General features: G+C 44.0%; 1 protein-coding gene across 6 annotated transcripts; it reads right to left on the reverse strand.

The window, feature by feature from the left end:
- Nucleotides 1–1,081: 1,081 nt before the first annotated feature.
- Nucleotides 1,082–22,837, reverse strand: LOC106611130 (sine oculis-binding protein homolog A). Of its 6 annotated transcripts, none has more exons than XM_045723539.2 (9): nucleotides 22,505–22,837; nucleotides 16,867–16,938; nucleotides 15,748–15,880; nucleotides 14,667–14,879; nucleotides 12,325–12,476; nucleotides 11,767–11,790; nucleotides 8,138–8,233; nucleotides 2,278–4,039; nucleotides 1,082–1,443 (listed from the first exon to the last, which is right to left on the reverse strand). In XM_045723539.2, exons 1-9 carry the CDS (start codon nucleotides 22,598–22,600, stop codon nucleotides 1,409–1,411), a joined length of 2,583 nt encoding a protein of 860 aa, XP_045579495.2. In that variant the 5' UTR covers nucleotides 22,601–22,837; the 3' UTR covers nucleotides 1,082–1,408. The 6 variants fall into 6 exon arrangements, with proteins under 6 accessions (XP_045579495.2, XP_045579490.2, XP_045579492.2 ...); XM_045723534.2 differs by having other exon boundaries at nucleotides 1,993–4,039; XM_045723536.2 differs by lacking the exon at nucleotides 16,867–16,938 and having other exon boundaries at nucleotides 1,993–4,039.
- Nucleotides 22,838–24,536: the final 1,699 nt, after the last annotated feature.

Here is a 24,536-nt window from a genome sequence, read left to right on the forward strand (position 1 = left end):
CATAGGGCGCACAATTGGCCCAACGTCGTCCAGGTTTTGCCGGGGTAGGCCGTCATTGTAAATAAGAATTTGTTCTTAACTGACTTGCCTAGTTCAATAAAAGGTTAAATAACTGTTAAATTGTTAAAAAAAAATGTAAATATGACTATCTATGACAACATATGTGACTGATTAAAGAATTGTTTAATTTATTTCAGTAGTTTGGCTTGACAAATAGTTTGGACCATTGTTTCCAGAAAATTATCCAAGAATGACAAGCAAATTTGATTGTAAGAGAGAGTCGGCATCACTTGTCAATGGTAAATCCTAGTGCAGCATTACGACCCTGAACACTAGTGATGAAACAATGCTAATGGGTGTGGTCTTCAACTCCTGATTGACGCAATCCCTTAGCGGTGTGATGAGCAGCAGTCCTGTTTTTGCTTCCATGATGGAAGTCACTCCATTACCATAACCTTACTGTACACATCAGAGATGTGGCTGAAGATACAGTATATCATTATCATCAATAGCATTAGGATGTGAAAAATGTAAATATATAAATTATGATAAGAATTACACATCTGATTCAGTCTGACCAGGGGCTTGCAGAGATGCAAAATGGCCTCCACGATGGCAGAGATTGCACATAGTCCACAGTTGCCCACCGTCATTTGCTGGTGAGATCGCTACCCTGTTGTCCACAAATCAGTGAGTGAAGATATACTTAAATCCTTGTCTTTTATGACCATGAAACTCACTAAAGAGGAGCAGATCAATAGTCCCAAGGTCTCCTTTTATTGTGGAGATATCCCCATTGCTCTACTAGAGAAAGGCTCTGTGGTGGCAGGGGGGCCCTGGTATCTCCAGGGATGGAGAGTGCTACAGTCAGAACACAAGGATTTCACCGCTCCACTTTTTCCTTCTTATTCCTGAACCCATGAGGCTCAGAAAATGTCTCCTTCTGATTGTTACCTTCCATCATGAGATGTCTCTTTTTGGTTACCAGTTAAAAACAAAAGTCCTGTTACTGTCAATGGTGGGATGGGGGTTGGAGGTTAGCATTTTGTACTGGTTGTGATCATGCAAAGGAGGGGGGGGGGGGGGGGGGGGGGGTGACTTTAGCCTGAATTTCTTGCCACATGAAAACTCCCCCTTTCACTGTGGAACAGACTGGCTAAAAATGCTACATTAAGCCTCTTCCAGCGAACATAAAACTGCTGGTAAACCTATTGGGTTAGCATTGTGGCTTCTCCGGTCGGGTAGCAGAGATCTGACAGAGCATTTGCTTTGGAAGGGAGACGGGCAGTGTGGATGGTTTGAGTGGTCAAGATTAGGGTTACATGGCTGGTTGGCTGGGAGAGAGGTTCGTGGAGTGGAGGAGCAGATGGTTGAAGGCTAGTGTTGTCAACAGCTTCAAAAGCGTCCCTCATTCTGTTGGGGAAATACTGCCACCTGTCTGAGCTGAAATGTGAAACGAGAAAGAGGATCCAGAATTAGACATATTAGATCAGACAAAGGGAATCCCCATTCTACAGGTCTATTTTTCAACCAGACACATCTCTCGCTCAGATCCAGTTGATTTACTGCTGCATGCTTGACTAAAATAGCATTAGCTTTTTATCAACCCTAACTTCAGAGTATATCTTCCCTGATGCTGGTACATTTCTGTCAGCACTCCTCTCAGATCAGGTCGAAAGCTACAGCAAGGGCAGTAGTGAGAGGGAAACATTGCAATACATCTATGCAGACAAAAAAGGTCAGTTTATGCTTGATGAGGAAACTTTTCTATACATTTAAACAATATGATCAAACATCAGTGCAATTATATACATCAACATATGCTGCAAAGCAGCACAAACAACCTCCACAGAGTTAAATCAGACATCTTTATGTTATGAAGGCCTTTTTGTGTGTCATTTCCACACCAGCTGTAGTAGGGACAGGTACAGGGCAGATATTATGAGAGGGGGACCTCTTTGGATCCTCAGTAGGGGGCCCCATGAGACCAACCTTTTCTGCCTCATTTGTTCTGATTGCGTATTCGCAGGCACCTCCTCTTTAACGGCGGCTCCAGCTCGGGGCTCCCTGCCGCCAGAGGAGCGCTGATGCTATAGGACACAATGGCTGTCTTGTCGCTGGGCTTTGGCCCGGGCTGGATGACACAGCCAGCCTTGGGCAGCAGCAGTGCATAGGCGTGGTCGTCATCATCGTCCAGATCCATAAGGTCGCCGTAAGCTTCTAGCTTGCCTTCATCTGTGCCCCCCTGTGCTGCCTCGTCACTCGGGCCTCTCTTACCTGGTTCCCATTCCGCCACTGCGCAGCTGTTCTCCTTCAGGGCATCCCGCTCCAGCTCGCAGTTGGCCGGTTCGCCGCCACCTCCTCTCTGACCAGTGTCAGACGGAGGTGTGGGTAGCGTGCTCCTGCCGGGACTGTCTGTGGATTGACTGCTGCCATTTACTATGACATTAAAGGGGGCAGCGAGGTTGCAGGGCTGGGTCTGTGGGGTGCCATGGTGGTTTATGAGCTGGGTGGGGTAGGAGTTTTGGTTTGGCTGGGGGGATGGTGATGTGGCCTGGCAACAAGATATGGAGTTTGGCTTCAGAGAAACACTAATGGCCTCCCTGACCTCCTGGCTCATGTCCTCTAGGCTGCTGTCCCCCTTCCCAGAGACATCCAGAGGGGATGGTCCAGAGGGTGGGGGGCTGGATGAGTCCCCTTCCGGTTCCACCTTCACCTGGACACTGGGCACCACCCGCTGGATGACCTGCTGCAGCCGTGACCGCTGGCCCAGAGTCAGGTCGATCACTCCCTCGGGGAGGGAGGCTGCGGAGCCACCAGAGAGCGAGAGTCCCAAGGTGGTGGCACTCCCCGGACTCTCAGTCTTCACGGTCAGGTCCACCACGTCAATCCTACTCCTCTCAGAGCCAAAGCGGTCCAGAGTGTAACCAGAAAAGCCCAAGGAGTGCACCCCAGAACTGGAGGACCCCAACTTCAGTTCCCCTCTGGAGGAACCAGGGTAGAAAGGCTTGAGCTCTGTCGGATCAGTGTTCTCCCCCGATGCACTCGGAATGGGGTCGTTGTTGTTGCTGGGGTTGTCCTTCGAGGTCTTGGGGTTGAAGGGGAAGGGTATGGGTATAGGGATGGGCACCGGCAGGGGCACGATGACAGGGTAAGGGACCAGCAGGGTTGGTGGGGGCACCAGGGGGGCGAGGGAAGGTATACCGAAGTTCATCATGTGCGGCATATGCATGGGCCCGTTTGGCATCATGTTGGAGGTGAAAGGAAAACCAGGTATGTGTAGGCCTGGATAGGGTGGCATCATCCCTGGAGGGTTCCCTCCAAGGTTGGGGTTGTTGGAGGGGTGGTGGTGGGGTGAGAACTGGGGCCTGTGCATAGGGCTGGATGGCGGAGCCAGGGTTCTGGGTGGTGGGGGTGGTGGTCCGATGCCAGGGATCATTGGGTTGGACAGAGGACTGTTGGGGCCTGGGCCGTGGGGAGGTGGGCGGAGGAACGACGGGCGCATCTGCTGCATCATCTGATGCTCCATGAAGAAGGGCAGGGGCACGGGCCCCCGGGGCGTCATCACCATGGGGGGGCTGCCCGAGGGGACTCCCATGGGAGGGTGCCGCGAGGGGTGTGGGGGAGGGGGTAAGGTGGGACTCTCGTGGGGTCTGGGTGTGGGGTTTTTGGCGGACGAGGAAGAAGGAGAGCAGACAGTGCCTGTCTCAGAGGGAGAGGCAGCGGTGGAACTGGAGGGGACTGGCACAGAGGGGTTTGCCCCAGGAGAAGGGGCTTTGCGACGTAAGTCACCCAAAGGTGTGCCCCAGGAATCGGGGGTTAAAAGCTGCAACCCAGTGCTGCTCTCTGACTTGCCCTCCACAGGGCCGTGTCCTGGGTTACACAGGCCCCCTGGCAGCGCCGCCTGAGTCTCTTTGTAGAAGATGTCCATCTTGTACTGGTTCAGGCATTTGGCACTGCAGAACTGCAGCCTCCGTTCACCGGCACCAAAATCCAGGTACTCCTTGGTGTGGCGGATGTGTTTGCACCAGTCACACACCTGTAACACAAAAAAAAAACACAAGACCAAAGACATAATCAGGTACAATGCACTACAGACACCACACATAAGCAGTTAAAAAGTCAGCAACATCATACACTGAGTGTACAAAACATTAGGAACACCTGCTCTTACATTTACATTTAAGTCATTTAGCAGACGCTCTTATTGCGACTTACAAATTGGTGCATTCACCTTATGCCATGACAGACTGACCAGGTGACTCTAGGTGAAAGCTATGATCCCTTATTTATGTCACTTGTTAAATAAACTTCAATCAGTGTAGATGAAGGGAAGGAGAAAGGTTAACGAAGGAATTTTTAAGCCTTGAGACAAATGAGACATGCATTGCGTATTTGTGCCATTCAGATGGTGAATGGGCAAGACAAAAGATTTAAGTGCCTTTGAACGCGGTATGGTAATTTCTCCAGGCGCACCGGTTTGAGTGTGTCAAGAGCTGCAACGCTGCTGGGTTTTCACGTTCAAAGAGTTTCCTGTGTGTACTGTATCAAGAATGGTCCAACACCCAATTGGCATTCAGCCAAATTGACACAACTGTGGGACGCATTGGAGTCAACATGGGCCAGCATCCCTGTGGAACGCTTTCGACACCTTGTACTGTAGAGTCCATCCCCCGACTAATTGAGGCTGTTCTGAGGGCAAAAGGGGGGTGGAACTCAACATTAGAAAGGTGTTTGCCCTTTTGCCATGTTGTTACTCTATAAAATTGGGCGGGGGGGGGGGGGGGGGGGGCATTGATCATCAGCTATCATATTAAAAATTGCAAACATTTGCCTCTACCCTATGGAAAAATGTGTAGATTTGCTTTAAAAAAAAAATATTTAAATCTTCGCTGTCATGAGGGGGGACCAATTAAATGTTTTGCTCGTAAGGTGGGGGGGGGGGGTATGGATACACAGAGTTCCGTTTTGGATCGTAATGAAATGACTTGGTCAAATTCTGTTTCGTTACACCAAGTAAATAAAAGTCCATCTGCACTGCACCTGTGCATGTTTGTATCCTCGTTAGGAAAACCCATCTGTATTTTTCTTCCACTGCATAAATCTGCATACTCTACCCAAAACCCCCAAAATATGATCGAATGTGTGTGTGTGAGACAGAGATTTTCATAGCAACTTCGTACTGCTATGACCCTTGCGGTGCAAATACTGTCCTACACATGGTAACACCCTGATAAATACAACCTGAGGAAAATCCAGCTTTAAGACTTAAGTGAGTGCAAATCTGGATGGGTGTATGTAAAGCTTTTAAAAGGACAACACTTTCTCCAGACATGTAATTCCCATTTACACTTGCCATGGGGTTGTCACCTCTTAAACGAACCACTCAGATACACATTTAGCCACTGTGACAGTGGCAGTGGCCACAGGCACAGCACAGGCACAGCACATAACAGCCTCAAGTAAAAGGTTTTCGCCAAGGTATGATCATGAGTGGGGGTAAGTGATTGTGGTGGGTGGGTGAGATGGACAGACGGAGACAGTGAACAAGCTGCCAGTAGGGGGCACAGAAGAGAGACTGACAGCTGGGCGGAGTTCTACGTGTTCAGTTGGCTGCTGAGCACCACCTAGGAGGGTGCTATAATGCGGCGCTATTCACTACGGATGTGCAACTTTAGTATGAGTGTTTGGGATATTTTCATTACATAAAAAAAGCCTCTTTGATTCATGAATTGACAGCATTAAAATATAATTTACAGCATTAAAGTGGAATTGACAGCATTAAAATGGAATGGGATCATCCAACCCTACCGCGGGGCCATTACACACATTGGGCAGGGCAGGGGAGCAACCTAGCACAACTTTTCAATACTCTGTGGGATGTCAGGATATTTTTTTATTGGCTACAAACATTTCCAAAATGCTCAAAAACACTGAACGTCCAATCATCACGTGGCCGTTCTCATTAGAGTACCTGAAATAATTAATGTGACCCTAGTGAGTGGAAGGCGATGGGTGGGCCAGGGAGATGGGGCACACAACTCACTCTGCCAGCTCAGAGGGACGTGGCAGCGACTCACTGGAGATAATTAAGGCATTAATCAGCTGTCAGACCCCTCAACGACGTCCATCCATCACACACACCCTAATCCCCTTTGCTGAATGCTAATCCGTTGTGGGATGCTACTGGAAGACGACTATGATCCTACGCATTCAATCTTTCAGAGATTCATGTATATGCCTGCTGCACTTGAGTCCCATGTTGATTAGAACATGCACACAAGCGCGCAGACACACGCGCACACCATGACAACTTCAGATTTGGAATGGTCATGAATTCTTCCCAAAATCAACACCAGCTTCAGGAACCCCCATCATTTGGCTTTCCCAGTAACATGGCACTCGTGTGTCATCCTCCTCTGAACCCTGTCCTGTTTCATTGATTTGTTCTTCATTTGTCACTCTAGTAGTTTAAGACCTACTGAAGTACCTACTCAGATCTCAGGTGATAGGCCACCCTGATTCATTCACTCTCCCCTTTTATCTCTCTTTTCCATCTCTTCCCCCTGTCTGTCAATTGACAGGTCACACATGTCAAAGCGATGGACAAATCAGTCAATAACAATCTTGTCCATACTGGAATTTTACTGTTAAACAGAGATCTCCTCCATCGTCAAACGGCCACTGTGGGAGAGGCTGTCATGATGTAGACATGACAATCAGACCATCTCTGCAATGCTCTGTTATAGTGGCCAGCATTACAGGGTTAGTGTTTCATGTACTGTGTTGGTACTGTTACAGGTGAGTGATCCATAGTCAGCGAGCGTTGATATCTGTAGTCTTCTTTTTAAAAGTGTCTATTCGATCCCGTGGAACGCAATGAGCCATAGCAAAAAAAAGTCTGAAAAGTGCCCTGAGAGTTGGGGTCAATGATTGTAAGCCCGGATATTTTAAATTATAAGTGTTGAAATTTTCCTGGGCTAAAAAAGAAGACAGATGGAGAGCACTTAACGAGTTTCTGCACCGTGAGTGAAATTTCACTGTGCATTACCCTAATGGAGTTATTTCTCTCTCTCTCTCTCTAGTCTCTCCCTCTCCTGCACACAGATGTTTTCAGTTGACTATAATTATGGTCATTTATTTCCACCGTGGCCATCGTAATAGCGGTCGCTCCGGCTCCGTTTAACCATTTGCGTTGCTGTAGGTATTTACCTAGCTACCTACCAAGTACACATGGACATCATGGGGCCATTTATTCCTTGATTATCTTTCAAGGACCTGTTACACGATTTCAGTCTTGTTTCTAATGCTCTTGAACTGGAATTTACTATTCATAATAATATGGTATGATTAATTAAAGAGTAATTAATAGATCATTATTATGTTGTAACCACTTTGTCATGACATTGTTTAAAGTACTTGTAATACTGATTTCTCATTTGTCTAATGAATTTAGTTTTGAAAATCCATCCATCTCGCTAACCGTCTGGTTAAACACTAAGCAAACGGATCAGCAAGGGAACAGAGTATGATACTGTGTGTGTGATAGTACGCACTGGAGGAACAATATCTGATGGGGGGGACAGTATTATTCTGGACAGTATATTATGGGGACCAGTTTCTGATGGGGGAACAATGATGAGCTTATGAAGCCTGCAAAAAATGCATGAGTCTATTCCATCACAAATCACTTAAATTCATGAATTGAACCAGATACAATTCAAATCTAAAATGGCCATTATTGTAGAGCTAATATTTACATGCGAATCGTATGTCCAATTCTGTTGCTGGATTGAAATGTATTGATGTCACCAAGCCCAAAATGGTAATGATCAAATTGGCAGAAAATTCCCTAAAATTTTCTATGGAGTGAACATAACATCTGAATCTAACACAGTGCAGAATGAAAATGAGAAAATAAAACTATTTGAATGAAAAAAAGTATGTTATTCACATTAAATCAATAAAAATGAAAAATGTTTTTTAAAAATTGACTAACAGCACATTCTCTAAAAACAAACATCTCTACATTATTCAACACATCAAACAGTCATGAATATCAAAATATACTATTACATTTCTACAGTTAGCCATCAAAAACTTAAACTATCTTGTTGTTAAATGTTTTAGTCCTTACAAGCACATCGCTGTTTGTTTTGAAGACAAGCCTGGGCGTATCCTTAGAATAGCTGTGCTGGGGTAATTTCTCACCACGGCCGTCTTCGTCTCTCGCCTGAGGGGAGAAATAACGGCCTCTTTTTACGAACTGACAAAATAAACAGGTGGACAGAAAAGAAAGGAAAACAACATCAAACGTATGAATGGAAAGACACCGACAAAGGTGAAAGGGTGAGCATGCTTTGGGTTGTGGAATCATAAGCAAGTTCTCATTATCATAAATTAAAGCCATGTGGAAAAGTGTGAGTGTGTGTGTGTGTGTGTGTGTGTGTGTGTGTGTGTGTGTGTGTGTGTGTGTGTGTGTGTGTGTGTGTGTGTGTGTAACTATGGTTAAATGTTCACATTGACAGCTGAAAAGAAGTTATACTGGCCTTATCATTATGAACTGTGAAAGAGGGGAATTCTAATCTAATTTAACCAGGGAGGCTGGTTAAAAGGCTACATTAATCAGATTTAAAGACTTCCATGGAGAAACAATTATTTAACAATGTCACAAAAATCAAGGTTAAAGGAAACTGGATAAGGGATTTAAAATCCACTAGCACTACTTCGGCACCAGACACCGTGTAGATACACATTGATAATAATTTAAATGTACCCCCCCCCCCCCCCCCTACACACAAACACGCACGCCATTGTGTCATTACCCAGTCTCCATTTTGTGCTGTGACCCTCTGGCCCTGTGCCAATTCATTTACATATAGTGCTAATGAGGTGCTGGCACAGTGGATGAGGCATGAGGGGCACACAAACAGAGAGAGAGACAGCGAGGGAGAGAGAGACAGCGAGGGAGAGAGAGACAGCGAGAGAGAGAGAGACAGCGAGAGAGAGAGACAGCGAGAGAGAGAGACAGCGAGAGAGAGAGAGAGAGAGAGAGAGAGAGAGAGAGAGAGAGAGAGAGAGAGAGAGAGAGAGAGAGAGAGAGAGAGAGAGAGAAATTACCCAGCGTGAAAGTTCAGTCATACAATGGGGACACCATGTATTTTACTGTGAATCAGGCCCACCACTGTTGTATGAAGAGACTGAGAGCATGAAGGAGAACAGACTACCTGGAGACAAATCCAGACACTAAGAAAGTATCTACCCGCCATGGGTTAAAAATGAGTCCTCCAGAGATCTCAAGCCACATTTTGAAACAACTTCCCATCCAAAGTAATCATTGGTCATCATTTTCTAACCATCAGTTGCTGTTGCAGTGATTATGGGAGATGTCCCACTCTCCACTTTCAAAAGTTACTCTTCCTCAAATTACTTCTTGGCTATTAGACATTTACTTTACGCAAATATTACCACAGTTGGTTCCCCTGAAATATTCAGTAACATGTCTTATGGACGGCCACACCATGTCAGCTAAATACAGTTGCAGTCCGGCTAAAGGGTCCGGTGTAAACATGGCATCACAGTTCCACGCCACTGGTATGTGTGCTCACTGGTGACTCCAATGCCCAGAGGGAGTGGTACAACAGCTGTCACTGTGAGGAGCTCCATCTGGGCATCTGGGCCTGCCCAGGTGTGTGTGCGTTTCAACTGCCAAGAGGTGTTTTCCAAAAGATACTGACGGGTTTACCCTCACAATTGTACACACACATACCCACAACAAGAAACAGACATTCACGGAGACGTCCCATTGCACAAATCCTCACACACATCTAACACAAATGCAACATTTTTCCCCCACCTGGGACAACACACATCTTTGGGCCAGCCCCCTCCTTCTGTCCTCTCATTAGATTACTCAGCTAACAGGAAATGTTCCTCGAACATTCTCTTCTTGTTCCCATTTGGTTGTGGGATAACAAGCTTGTATACGATAGTCAAGTAACTTATGTACTGTAATGCCATTCTAAAAGTGGAATTCATGTCATAGTTCAATGTTCTTGGAAGTCAGTGTTTATTAAGCTGGCTAACAGATAAATAATGAAAATTGCTGATTGTTCCATCCAAGCCACGATTTGTAAGGATCTTTACTCTAGCTGGGCTAGTTAGACTTTCAGAAGGAGAAAGAGCATGATATGACCATCTCAGTGTAATGCAAGTTCAAGCTCCAGTTTCTTTCCTCAAACTCCTCTCAAAGTTACCCTTTCCCTTTTTTTGTATTAAATCGCTGTCAGCTATGAAATAATCACCTCCCTCACTAGGCTCTCCTGCTGCGACAAAGGGGCCTAGACTGAGTCACAATGCTGACAGTTTACACACACACCTCTATTATTCAGTGTGTCTTCCTTGACACTGGATCCAGAAGCTAAAGTAAATTGCAGAGTGTGTCAGAGCAGTGCAGGCAACCGCTAGCCGGTGTGTAAAGATTTGTGTCTGTTTGAAGTGATGTGACAATACTGTGGTGACGTAAAGAAGCACTCTGCCCCCTCTTGCCTGGAGGGACCTCGGAGACAAAGACACAAAGTCTCTTGAGGTGTATGGAAAGATTCCTGAGCCATGAAAAAAAGAGGCGTATTGCAGCGGAAATGAGATGTAAAATACAAGCTAGGGTCTCTTCACTTGGACTTTACCCTCCCTCTCTAGTGCTTTTACATGATGTGACAGTGTGTGTGTGTGTGTGTGTGTGTGTGTGTGTGTGTGTGTGTGTGTGTGTGTGTGGTGTGTGTGTGTGTGTGTGTGTGTGTGTGTGTTTGTAAAACATTTTTCACAACATCAGTTTTATTATTCTGTATTTCTTGAATGTCTATGTGAAATAAACCAGACTAGTCATTAGCTGAGCTCAAAACTGAATCAAAACTCTTCTACCCCAAGCCACCCTATCATATGTCTAAATGTTGGTATTATTCCTGGTGCACTGGATGGATGGTGTTGTGCAGTGGCAATGGTAGAAACTGAATCCTCCCCACCCGCTCGCCATAACAGGAGATTGGGTTACACGGACGAGGCAGCTGTAGATATTTAGTGAAACTCAATGCGTCTCCACTGCCCACCCCTTTGCCATCCTACTCGCTATGTCCTACCTCCCCTTTCAGACACACACAGACACAAGACACATTTTCAGCCATGCAATTTTTTGTTGTTGGAAAAAACTGGAGGGTTTGTTGTTGTGGCCAACCTTGTGGGTGCATGAAAAAAGAAACGTGGATATCACTTACACAAATGGCCTGCATGAATGTGAGAGTGTGAGACATAATATAGAATCTGCACCTCCTCAGCAGACAAGGACTTTCTGTGCTCTAGCCATGTCTGTTTTCCTAATGCGGGAATTCTTGTCCCTGGATAACACTTCACTTTGTTCCTTACTCACTGAAATACAATATCTCTTCTGTTGTGCTTTTGTTTATATATACATACATAAAGCAATCATAGTGAGTAAGGAACTTAGATTTTAGAGTGAACTATCACTTTAAGACTAGCAATGCTTAGCAAACGTGTGAAGAAGAACAGCAGGCACAAGGCAACTCATGCTGTGAAAATAGATAGTTTGAACAGGAAAAAAATGGGTTCACGTATCTTGAAAAAATGATCATACATATGTGTACTTCCATTTCAACAGCTAGTAGCATACACAGCTATGCTAAGTGATTATGTTTGGGTGAAAAATGTCCTTTAGACAAACAAGGGAAAGGAATAAAGACATATCATACTTACCCTGTAATTCCTTAAATATCCAAGCTTAGGTATAAGAAAGAAAGCAGAATGTTTAACTTCAGGAATCAGGACAAACACTATTTAACTTAATGACTGTCTGTCTTTGGAACGACAATATATACTGATCATTGGAACCAATGCATGTTTGAAAGTAAACTGATCTGCATAGGCCATGAGGGTTTAAATGACTGAAACTGTGTTTCTGGATATCCAATGATGAAACCACAGGCCAAGGCTGGATATTGGTTTCATGTCAATCTACTACAACGGGTACTCAGAAGCGAAAGGTCAAAACTCAGGAGTGAAATATCCAAAGAACCTAAACTTGTGGGCACCTTACCCAGCCAACTAGTGGAAATACTGTACAAAGCTGAAAGTTGGTCACTACAATTCCTAAGGTTTGACAAGTGTCTTACAGCGTCTTAATCTGAGATATCAGGAAGAGTAGATGTAGGGAGGAAGTGATGTATGTCAGTACACATGTATTTATCACATGGTCTTGTGTGCACTTTCATAATTGGTTAAGTAATAAGGCAGGAGTGTTGAGAAGGAGCTTACCTTGTTTCTCTTGAAGTAGGCTCTGCGGCAGGCAGCAAAGCACTTCTCACTGCAGAAGCTCTTTAGCTCAGTGCCCATGTTGAGGGAGTAGCGTTTGACGCCAACCTTCTGACACCATGCGCACATGATCTGGGCGTTAGACACATCCTCGTCTGGGGGACCACAAACACATGACCTGGACGTTAGACACATCCTCGTCTGGGGGACCACAAACACATGACCTGGACGTTAGACACATCCTCGTCTGGGGGACCACAAACACATGATCTGGACGTTAGACACATCCTCGTCTGGGGGACCACAAACACATGACCTGGACGTTAGACACATCCTCGTCTGGGGGACCACAAACACATGATCTGGACGTTAGACACATCCTCGTCTGGGGGACCACAAACACATGATCTGGACGTTAGACACATCCTCGTCTGGGGGACCACAAACACATGACCTGGACGTTAGACACATCCTCGTCTGGGGGACCACAAACACATGACCTGGACGTTAGACACATCCTCGTCTGGGGGACCACAAACACATGATCTGGACGTTAGACACATCCTCGTCTGGGGGACCACAAACACATGATCTGGACGTTAGACACATCCTCGTCTGGGGGACCACAAACACATGATCTGGACGTTAGACACATCCTCGTCTGGGGGAACCACAAACACATGATCTGGAACACCCCAGACAAATTTGCTGGAACTAGGACAAAGCATAATGATAGTCCAACCGTTGGCCCCCACCCCATCAACTCCGCCTCCTCCCCCCTACCCCAACCCCCCCAACAATCTGACAGCCACCTGTCAAATCTTATCATGTGAATGATCCCACCAACAATGCATCCTGACCGTATTCCCCTTCCAGGCAAAATAGGACAGTGCTTCCTACCCCAAGGGGATTTTGCTGCAGTCATGAAGGCAGTACGAGACATTCTAACCAGACAGAGATACCCGAAGGAATGTCTGTGGACCGAAATTGGTTGCTGATTTTACAAAAATATTTTAGCTGAAGTTTACCTAATTAAATTGCAGAGGGTTTCATTGGAAATTCATTAGAAAATGGAAACTAAACACTATTCAGCCCTCCATGACATCAAATGGGTCTGTCATCTTAAACAACGGCTGCTGGTTAATTGTCATTGGTTTTTATCTGCTTAGTGTAGTACTATGTAGAGAGAGTTCCAATAACTTACAATTATCACATTATGACTATGTGTGTGCAAAGGTGAAAAACAATGTGGCCATTAGTGTTTCACCTTCGCTCACCCTTTTATCACACCGTGGTGGGTACTGGAAAGGCTTTTTCCTCTCTTGTTAAGCTTAATGGATCTATAGTGCAAATCCTTTTCAAAGTAAAGACTAATTATCAATTAAGGGGAATAGCTCCCAGGAGGCCCAACGTTAGCACCATGGCCACAGCATGCATATTATATGCTCCTTTATGCTCCTGCTGCATGGTTCATCTTTACCAGTGAAAAAGATAGATTTTTTTCTTTCAAGCAAATAATTCCTGGGGAAGATCATTTTAGAAAATCTATGTTAAAATGTCCCATGGTAACCTTGCAGTATTGAAATAAAATGTACGGCAACAACACACAAGTTGAGGTGTTCATTTGGAAGTATCTCATTATTTCATACAAAAAGGTCACTTGAGGTGGTTTGTTTGCATTCAGATTTTTCTGGCCTTTTCCTCATCTCTCGTTATGCGTTCTCTCAAACAGCTCACGTCTGCTGGGAGAGAGCCTGGTACTGTAATTATGCAGTGCCCATATTAAATACCTCCATCATCCAGTGTACCTGCACCTCAAAGGGCCCTCTGTTGCTCTAGCAGGGCATATGAATATTTCAAAAGGGGTACAAGTCGAGTGTTGAGCTGTTAGAAAGGGACTATACCATCTGTTTTTCCCGCTGTGCATTGCGAGGTTGTGTGAAGCTGTGGGTACTCCTCTAGAGTGATGCCAAGTCACTCTCCTCTCCCAATGCAGGCTGATGAGCCTCTGGAGTCTCACAGCACACTTGTGGTTCAATGAAGCCCTCTGTCTGGCCAGCAGGCCATGTACATTTCCACTGAGAGTTGACTGGGTGATACTGACACTTAACAGCTGGAGGAGGGGAAGCAGGGTTGTGTGTGCAAGTCTTTATGGAATGTGGGCCCTCATCAAGTGATTGGAAAACTGACCATGGATTTGAGCACTGAAATGGAAGTGATTTGTTAAATTTGTATAACACCGTTTTGTATATTTTGTACCGGATTGTAGGATACATTCAATTGGTCCTTAAAGTGCAAGCTTAAACACGTCTCATTTTTAGGTGTGCGTGTGAGAGGTGTTTTACCTGCTGGTGGCTTGATCATGGAGGGTGGGATCAGTGGGACTATGATCGGCATGTTCCCATGCTCCCTGGTGCTGGGTGTGGAGGTGGATGGGGTGGTGGAGGACTCTGTCACTCCGTTCCTCGATGTTGATGTAGAGTGGGAGCTATTGACTTGGTTTGGGGAGACATCACTGTTCTCCCCCGATCCTCCTGGGATTTTTGGCAAAGAGTTTTCTGAGGGAGACAAAAGTCAGTGCGTTGGTCTTTCTTGACTTATTGTATGTAAAGCAATGGAAATGGACATCATTGTTCACTCCAGCAGTACAGCCCTGGAAGATCTGCAGAATAGTTTGTTTCAAACTGTAAACATGTTTTGGTGTGTACATGAATCCAAACAAATATGCTTTTAACGCAAGATGGGTATCCTTTTTGTTACCCTGGAAACCAGATTAGCAGCTTTGATTGGATAAGGCCCTATGTTTGTTCCATTACTGATGTGAATCTCTCAATTTTTATCCAGCATTACAATCAGGAGTCACCATGTAGAGATTCCGGAAACACCTGTCTAATCATCAATAGAAAAGCAAAGTGCAGTTTCCTGCTGAAAACAACTACGCCATAATGACTGGATGAAACATCTAGAACAGGTTTTAATCTGGATAGCCTGACTGAATTGCCTCATCAATCCTGGTGAACTACTGCCAACCCACTGGAACAAACTGGGTGAATCAATGTTGTTTCCATGTCATTTAAACAATTATTTTTTAATGCGATGACATTGAATCAACGTGGAAAGCTTGGATTTGCATAAAGTAATCTGCGTAAGGGAATTTCGTATTTTTTTCACCCAACTTTCACCTAAATCCAATGACATTTCACGTTGAATTCACGTTAGTTGACAACTCAACCAAATGTAAATCAAAACTAGACCTTGAAATGATATCTTTGCCCAGTGGGAAGTGGCAGCAGTATCTTCCTCAGCCTTTTCATCACAACATCACTTGTATTACCCCTTGTGAAACATTCTTTTTTTAGCCTCGTCAAAGAATCAACAACTGCAATGTCCAGATAATACAATATTTATCTCCATGGTTATGCTCACCTTTCAGGACAGAGATGTGTTGTACCTCTCCATCTGGGTAGTTCCGTATGTCCATGTTGTCCTGGTCTCTCAGGTCTACCTTGTCATAGCCGTACCAGCCCAGCAGCTCGTTCATAGTGTTCTCTGCAAAACTCTGCAAGACAAGAGACACCATATTGGCCATTAGGATTAACAAGCATGAACCCTGTTTCACTATTACGTCACAGTGTTATGAGGGGGGCAATAAGGGATAAAAGGGTTTGGTAGCATATGATTATATGAAAATGGCTTTTCCCCCCCAAAACACACAATAAAGGAAATGCAGTATTATATGTTTGCTATATGAAACCAAGCTGCATGTTTTTTTTAAATGGGTCTGCCCAATTTCCTGAACCATAATGCAATAATGTGTAATATGTTCACAGCAGCAAATATTCACTAGTGGCAGAACCCTTACCAGAGATATGTGCACACGGATCAGGACAACTTGACAGTTGACTTATCCCAGACTGGTTTGATCAAGGCCTCAATGAATTCTGTTTTTACCAGCACATAATCTAAGTTCTTTCATAACTTCTTACAGTTGATTTCCAAAAGCAATCCACATGAGTTGCATGTAACTTTCCACAAATAGTCTATACTGATCACATTACAAAAATTCCACATTGTCTTATGCAGAATTCCCAACCCATCAAACCACGAGCACTACCCCAGATGTATTTTTACTGCACTTCCACTGCAAATCTACACAACCAGTAACATCCAACCAACCCCACCTCACCTCCTTACATGTAAGGAGCACAATACTGTTCTTCTATTGAGACAAAACTATCAGCCTATCATTCATTTAACCTGAAAATCTCAGTAGCAGCAGAATCGTATGTAGAGAGAGTTTGGTCATCTTTAGAGGTGCTACTGTATGTTCATGTTATAATTCTAACAGTTCAATTAGCTATCTGTGTTTAAAATTCACAAGATTATATGCTATTAGTGAACGTTAGGCTGTAAAGGAAACATTAACATGGCTGCCATAGAATTATGTGATGTTATGTAAATGGGATAAATACAGATGTTTGGCTGAAATCTCTCTATATATGGCTCAGAGTAGCACTATTGTCTCGCACGGACAAAGGGGCTCACCATGGAGTAGGGTGGGTTGCCATGGAGATCACCCGCCTTGCCTGCCCATGGGCGGGCCCGCTCAGCCCGAACCTGATGAGACATTAGTCATTTCATTACATTCTGGCATTGAACTGTCAATCAAATAGTACTCAATCAAGCATTTAATTGTCAATTACGGGCTGCCCTGTCAATACCATTGTATCGGGGAAGTCATTTCATTACATGAAAGCATAATCAACGTTAGTTATAACATCAGCTCTGAATCAAAAACTGCAGACGTGGAATCACAAGGCATGAGATACAAGTACAATTCAGAAACAGGAAAAAGGCAATCTTTAAGAAACACAAACACTGATATACTTCTATCTTAAACCAAGAACACACTGAAACAATACTAGGCTACCTGCTACACTGCTGTTCATGTACTGTATACATCATTTATACAAAGTTTATAGTCACAACTATTGTCTAGGGTGGATTCTGCCACACTGCTTCAATCAACAACTGCTGGGGTTTTGACATGTTACAGAAGAACATTGACTCAGTCAGTAAGTGCTTGCTTGACTCAGATGTGACTGCATCACATTACTCAAACAAAATGAAAAGGTGTGAAGCCAGCAACAGTCATCTGTCTCTCTCTATCTTCAAGAACGTTTGCCCTCGTCTTTGCTCCCTGTTCCCTCTGTCACCCTGCCACTTCCAGAAAGAGGGAGCGGTAAAGAGAGTGGAACCCAATCTGTATGCCAGGTCATGAAAGCAGCACACAGGCTTGACTCAGGGTGAGATGGAAGGCAGTGCTATGGTGCAGTCTGGGAGCAGAGTGTCAACTGTCCACTGCAGATGTGCAAACTCTCTGGACTGGACTAAATCTCCTCTATGGCTATCCAATTTATAATTTGTGGGCCCTACAGACCCACAATGTGTGTAGACTTTTGTTTCAGCCCAAGACTAATACACCCGATTCAACGAATCATCAACAGAGATCAAAAGTGACCAATGTATGAGCAAAATCTATTTATACAAAATACCACCATTCAAACCTAATATCAGCTCTGCAAAACACCAACTTGCTGCCACTGTTCAACCCTGGAACAGTCTAAACTTTAGCAGTTTACAATAATTATATTATTTTGATAGATTAAATCAAAAGCAGGAGTTCCCTTATTTCCTTCAGTTAGCAAGAGGTGCTGCTGGTAAGGGTGAGCAGGGGGAATCCGATACCTTGTGTGCAGAAACCAGAGTAGGTCACAGTACACCATGATAAAATTCCCTAATCCGCATGCCAAGTTTCCTTGAGTGGGCCCTCCTTCAGACTCTCCTGGCCCACACTTTTCCATTCCCTTGTTCACACTCTCCTCTCTCTCCCACTGCTCTGCTTCCATTTCCTCTACCTTCCTTGACATCTGATCCTGTGCAGACGCTCAGGTTTCAGTTTTTACAGCTTAGGCAGCCTATTGCTGTATACATTCCTTTCTCCCCTGCTCTTAACCTCCACTATCCCCTATCCCACCAAGTACAGCCCCCCTCTCCTAGATTACTTACTGTGGCTTATTTTACCATGGTGCACATTAAAGCGGCACAAGATGAAGGAAACACTGTCAGACTGTTTGGTTTTTCTGAGGTATGATCTCTCACAAGGGCACATTGTGTGGTGTTTTTTTTTTGCCTGCTTTTTCAAACAGACGAGAGAGAATGGAGAAAATAAATAAATAAACGTATCAAACGGTTTAAAGTAGCGAACAGGCCTTCAGTCTCTGGTTTAGGGAGAGCGTTATACTGTAGCATGTTTGGCAGAGAATGTTGAAGATAGTGGCTTTTGAGATAAATACTGTATCTTAATCTGAACATTAAACTAGGGCTACTTTGTCATCTGTATCTGCTAGTCTTATTGGTCTTTGTTCAAGCAGTAACAATTTTGTCACACTGACATAAATGGCATACCTACATAATAAATCTGTGTTCATCAAATCCATGAACACATTCAGGGCCAGATTTGATTTAGTACCAGGTGCAAAGTTTGAACCTTGTTTTTCTAGGGGGAAATTACTGCATCTCAGACAAATAAAGTCAATTGTAATTGTGTGCCCATATGAGTCTTGTTTCAGAACAGTTTGTTGACACTACAGCACATTCTATGGCCACAAACTGTTTAGGAATGCTACTAGTCTCCAATACTATTACCGCCTCCTTCATAATCCCTTCTCTGGATAGGCTGACATAGAACTTGAACTCACAGAAGTCATTGAAAGATACACATTGTGTTTAATGTAGAAGAAAGCACCTGTATGCCTGGGTGTATACAGTTGAAGTCGGACGTTCACATACACTTAGGTTGGAGTCATTAAAACTCGTTTTTCAACCGCTTCACAAATTTCTTGTTAAAAACTATAGTTTTGGCAAGTCGGTTAGGACATCTACTTTGTGCATGCCACAAGTCATTTTTCCAACAATTGTTTACAGACAGATTATTTCACTTATAATGCACTGTATCACAATTCCAGTGGGTCAGAAGTTTACATACACTAAGTTGACTGTGCCTTCAAACAGCTTGGAAAATTCCAGAATATGATGTCATGGCTTTAGAAGCTTCTGATAGGCTAATTGACATCATTTGAGTCAATTGGAGGTATACCTGTGGATGTATTTCAAGGCCTACCTCCAAACTCAGTGCCTCTTTGCTTGACCGTGGGAAAATCTAAAGAAATCAGCCAAGACCTCAGAAAGAAATTGTAGACCTCCACAAGTCTGGTTCATCCTCGGGAGCAATTTCCAAATGCCTGAAGGTACCACGTTCATCTGTACAAACAATAGTAAGCAAGTATAAACACCATGGTACCACGCAGCCGTCATACCGCTCAGGAAGGAGACGCGTTCCGTCTCCTAGAGATGAACATACTTTGGTGCCAAAAGTGCGAATCAATCCCAGAACAACAGCAAAAGGACCTTGCGAAGATGCTGGAGGAAACAGGTACAAAAGTATCTATATCCACAGTAAAACGAGTCCTATATCAACATAACCTGAAAGGCCGCTCAGCAAGGAAGAAGCCACTGCTCTAAAACTGCCATAAAAAAGCAAGACTATGGTTTGCAACTGCACATGGAGACAAAGATTGTACTTTTTGGAGAAATGTCCTCTGGTCTGATGGAAGAAAAAAAAACCTGTTTGGCTGAAATGACCATAGTTATGTTTGGAGGAAAAAGGGGGAGGCTTGCAAGCCAAAGAACACCATCCCAACCGTGAAGCACAGGGGTGGCAGCATCATGTTGTGGGGGTGCTTTGCTGCAGGAGGGACAGGTGCACTTCATAAAATAGATGGCATCATGAGGAAGATTATGTGGATATATTGAAGCAACATCTCAAGACATCAGTCAGAAAGTTAAAGCTTGGTCGTAAATGGGTCTTCCAAATGGACAATGACTCCAAGCATACTTCCAAAGTTGTGGCAAAATAGTTAAGGACAACAAAGTCAAGGTATTGGAGTGGCCATCACAAAGCCCTGACCTCAATCCTATAGAACATTTGTGGGCAGAACTGAAAAAGCATGTGCGAGCAAGGCCTACAAACCTGACTCCGTTACACCAGCTCTGTCAGGAGGAATGGGCCAAAATTCACCCAACTTATTATGGGAAGCTTGTGGAAGACTACCCGAAATGTTTGACCCAAGTTAAACAATTTAAAGGCAATGCTACCAAATACTAATTGAGTGTATGTAAACTTCTGACCCACCTGGAATGTGATGAAAGAAATAAAAGCTGAAATAAATCTCTACTATTATTTCACATTCTTAAAATAAAGTGGTGATCCTAACTGACCTAAGACAGGGAATGTTTACTAGGATTAAATGTCAGGAATTGTGAAAAGCTGAGTTTAAATGTATTTGGCTAAGGTGTATGTAAACATCCGACTTCAACTGTAGGGGCACCTCTGACTTTTGCTGTTGTCTGGCTGCCAACAGATCTAAACTGGAGCTGTGTTCTTCAATGTTGAAGATGAATCATATTGGTTGTTCAGGAGACATCCAGGATGCTCTACATATGGTGATAATTATAGATGTGTAACCTTCCACATTTTAAACTAAGCTCATTAACAAGCAGATGGAGCAGAAGATTTGGCAGCTTCAGAGAATGAATGAATTGAGTCATTTTCCCAACAGTGCAGAAAACGTTTGTCTGTCTGTCTGACATATAATTTGATTGATGGAGACAACGAAACAAAATTACATACACAGAATACCATTATGTGCTAGTCAAAATAATTCCCAATTCAAATGCTTTTTGTCCATAGTATAGCCTGTGTTCTTTCAATTTTAAATAACTGCTGTTTATCTTTATTTTGCACATGCAACTGCCACTCATTTTTAACAAATGTAAATAAACCAATAAATAAATGGCATGCATTAGGGCTGAATGTAGCACACACGAGACCAATGTCCAGAAGGGGCAATCAATATCTGTCCCCTTTATGGGTCCCAATGCAACGATTAACAAAACGTTAAAGTGCAAATATTTAGCATTCCTCAAGAGAAAAAAATTGTTTCTTTGAAACCCAAGGCCAGTACACACACCTCTTGGACGAGAAGAGACATGATGCACACGGTGTTAGGCTTTCCTGACTATATTTGTTCATAATTCCTCTGAATTAATGAAATCAAAATAAAAACCAAGCTCTAATAACAGGACCATATCTGACTTTGCTCTGGTAATTATTCTGTATTGGGAATTATTTTTCTCAACCCAGGCATATAATGTGTACAAACAGTGAACACATGATGAAACCCCGAGACAAAGCAGCGATATCGTTAGGTCCCCTGCATGCCATACCCCCTTTTCTCCACAATTTATTCCAACACAGCTGGAAAATCTATTTCTCTCTGCAAAATATTTATATTAATACATGACATGCATGGTTGTACCATCGGGTACGCTGTTACGCTTATACAGAACAGCATAACGCACGATAAACAATGGGCTCTTATCCGGCACCTGTAGACACATCTGGAGTACACGTTGCGGGTCGTCCATAGCAAGACAATACACATCGTTTGGCATACGTTAAGAATGTGAATTAAGTTGATTTCCTTTCATATATCTAAATAGTCTCCCCACGCGATTTTATTTTAATTGCGTCGCCTATGGTCAGTGTTGTTTCCGCGGGAGCAGAGGTAGTAATAGTAGTAGTGGCACTGTTGACGCCTTGACTGATGCACAGGATTTTCCATTTACCTTACTCCAATGGAATCATCTAAAGAAAACTCCACAAATGGCAATAAATGGGTTCCTAATTATCGTTAATATGTTTCCCCATTCATTGACAAAAAGTACATGTAGCCTTTTGGTATGTGGAACAACAAAGACGGTGTAGCCTATAGGCTATAATGTATAACGCATGGCAAGAAAATCGACCCTATCGATTTGTATTCAAAATGCGGTGGACATGGGACTAGGTTATGAGTGGGTTTAAGTCATTGCCAAAAATGAATATGACAATTGAACTTGTTGGCTATTCATCCAACAAATTGCAGTTCAATTAATCCAATCTTCTCTAAATTTTGAAAGAGGATGCGCGCTTTACGCATCCACAGAAAATCACGCGCTTTAATGAGCGTTCTGTTTCCATGCGTAATCCTAGGAAAGTGGTCCAATATCGATCACTTACCTTCATTTCTTCGTTGATTTCCCTTTTCACGGGGTGAGCCGGTTTTCTGCTTCTTTTATTTTCGGGGGGTCTGCCCTCTTTTTCCATCTCTGCCATTGTTTATAATAGCTCTGTCAATATTTGCGGTGGTGGATGGCTGGATAAGGCGGGGCTGATTTAAAGTTGCCCAACGGCGAATGTCAAGCTTGGGAACAGCCCGGGTGATGTTGATGATGCTGTTGAGGGCTCGCGATGCCCGGTAAAGTCAGCCATCTTCTGCCCCTATTTTTCCACGGTCTGTGCGCAAGTTGGTGTGTGACTGCCTCTGAGTCAAATGAGAGGTTGAGTGAAAAAAAAATCTAGACAGGGGGAGGAGCGTCCACTGTACATAATATGACGTTGCTGATCAGAGGCGGGCTATTGCCATGTTCACGTGCTAGTCGGAATTAGGAAACTCGGGAATGTCTGACTTGCTAAAAGGTTGTAGTTCAACCTGGTCTCAGAGCCTTTCATATTATTCTGTATGTAAATTCGAGACAATCCGTTTAGTATAATATGTTACGTTTCGTATGGTAGCCTATGCGTTCATTTGTGGATGACCATCATCCATTATATATTACTAATTACAATTCACATGATATGTCATGAATTTGCTAAATGTACAATATGTTATCAATTTGCTAAACTTATGATATGTTACGAATTCTAATTTGTTGTGGCTAACGTTAGCTAGGTGGCAAAGGCTCACATTAGCTAGCTGGCTAACGTTAGCTAGGCTAGGGGTTGGGGTTAGGGTTAAGGTTAGGATTTAGGTTAACAGGTTAATGTTAGGGGGTTAGGGGAAGGGTTAGCTAACATGCTAAGTAGTTGCAAAGTAGTTGAAAAGTTGCTAATTAGCTAAAATGCTAAAGTTGTCCATGATGAGATTCAAACACACAGCGTTTGGGTTGCTAGATGTTCATGTCATACACCCATCCAACCAAACCAAGCAACCAACCACTCTCCTTTCCTTTTCCTTCTGTCTTATGTAACCATATCAAATGTAACATATGGTATTCATTTAAGTGTCCTGGATTTACATTTACTATGTAACCTCTAGTGTATGAGACCAGGCTGTGTAGTTTTACACATGCTGCATTCAACCTACAAAGTCGGAAGTTTCAGAGTTTCCTAGTTCTGACTAGTACTTGAATGCACAATATTTCCGCCGCTTCCTGTAGGTTCATGCTATACAACATTCGCAGAGTACGACCCTGCCTTACACAGGAAGTGGCGCAGGTCCTAATCCAGGCACTTGTCATCTCCCGTCTGGATTACTGCAACTCCCTGTTGGCGGGGCTCCCTGCCTGTGCCACTAAACCCCTACAACTCATCCAGAACGCCGCAGCCCGTCTGGTGTTTAACCTTCCAAAGTTCTCTCACGTCACCCCGCTCCTCCGCACACTCCACTGGCTTCCAGTTGAAGCTCGCATCTGCTACAAGACCATGGTGCTTGCCTACGGAGCTGTGAGGGGAACGGCACCTCCGTACCTTCAGGCTCTGATCAGGCCCTACACCCAAACAAGGGCACTGCGTTCATCCACCTCTGGCCTGCTGGCCCCCCTACCTCTGCGGAAGCACAGTTCCCACTCAGCCCAGTCAAAACTGTTCGCTGCTCTGGCACCCCAATGGTGGAACAAGCTCCCTCACGACGCCAGGACAGCGGAGTCAATCACCACCTTCCGTAGACACCTGAAACCCCACCTCTTTAAGGAATACCTGGGATAGGATATAGTAATCCTTCTAACCCCCCCCCTCAAAAAAAGATATAGATGTACTATTGTAAAGTGGTTGTTCCACTGGATATCTTAAGGTGAATGCACCAATTTGTAAGTCGCTCTGGATAAGAGCGTCTGCTAAATGACGTAAATGTAAATGTAAAATTTCCTCTCGATTTTCCACAACATTTTTACTTTGGGCCCTCCTCACCTCACCTCTGGTGTTGAACGCTGAGCTATATTCAATGAAGAGCATTCTCACACAGGTGTCTAGGTGGGAGAGGGCAGTGTGGAGT

The sequence above is a fragment of the Salmo salar genome, chromosome 09 (genome assembly GCF_965601325.2).
Source record: "Salmo salar chromosome 09, fSalSal1, whole genome shotgun sequence".
In the NCBI taxonomy this organism is placed as follows: domain Eukaryota; kingdom Metazoa; phylum Chordata; class Actinopteri; order Salmoniformes; family Salmonidae; genus Salmo; species Salmo salar.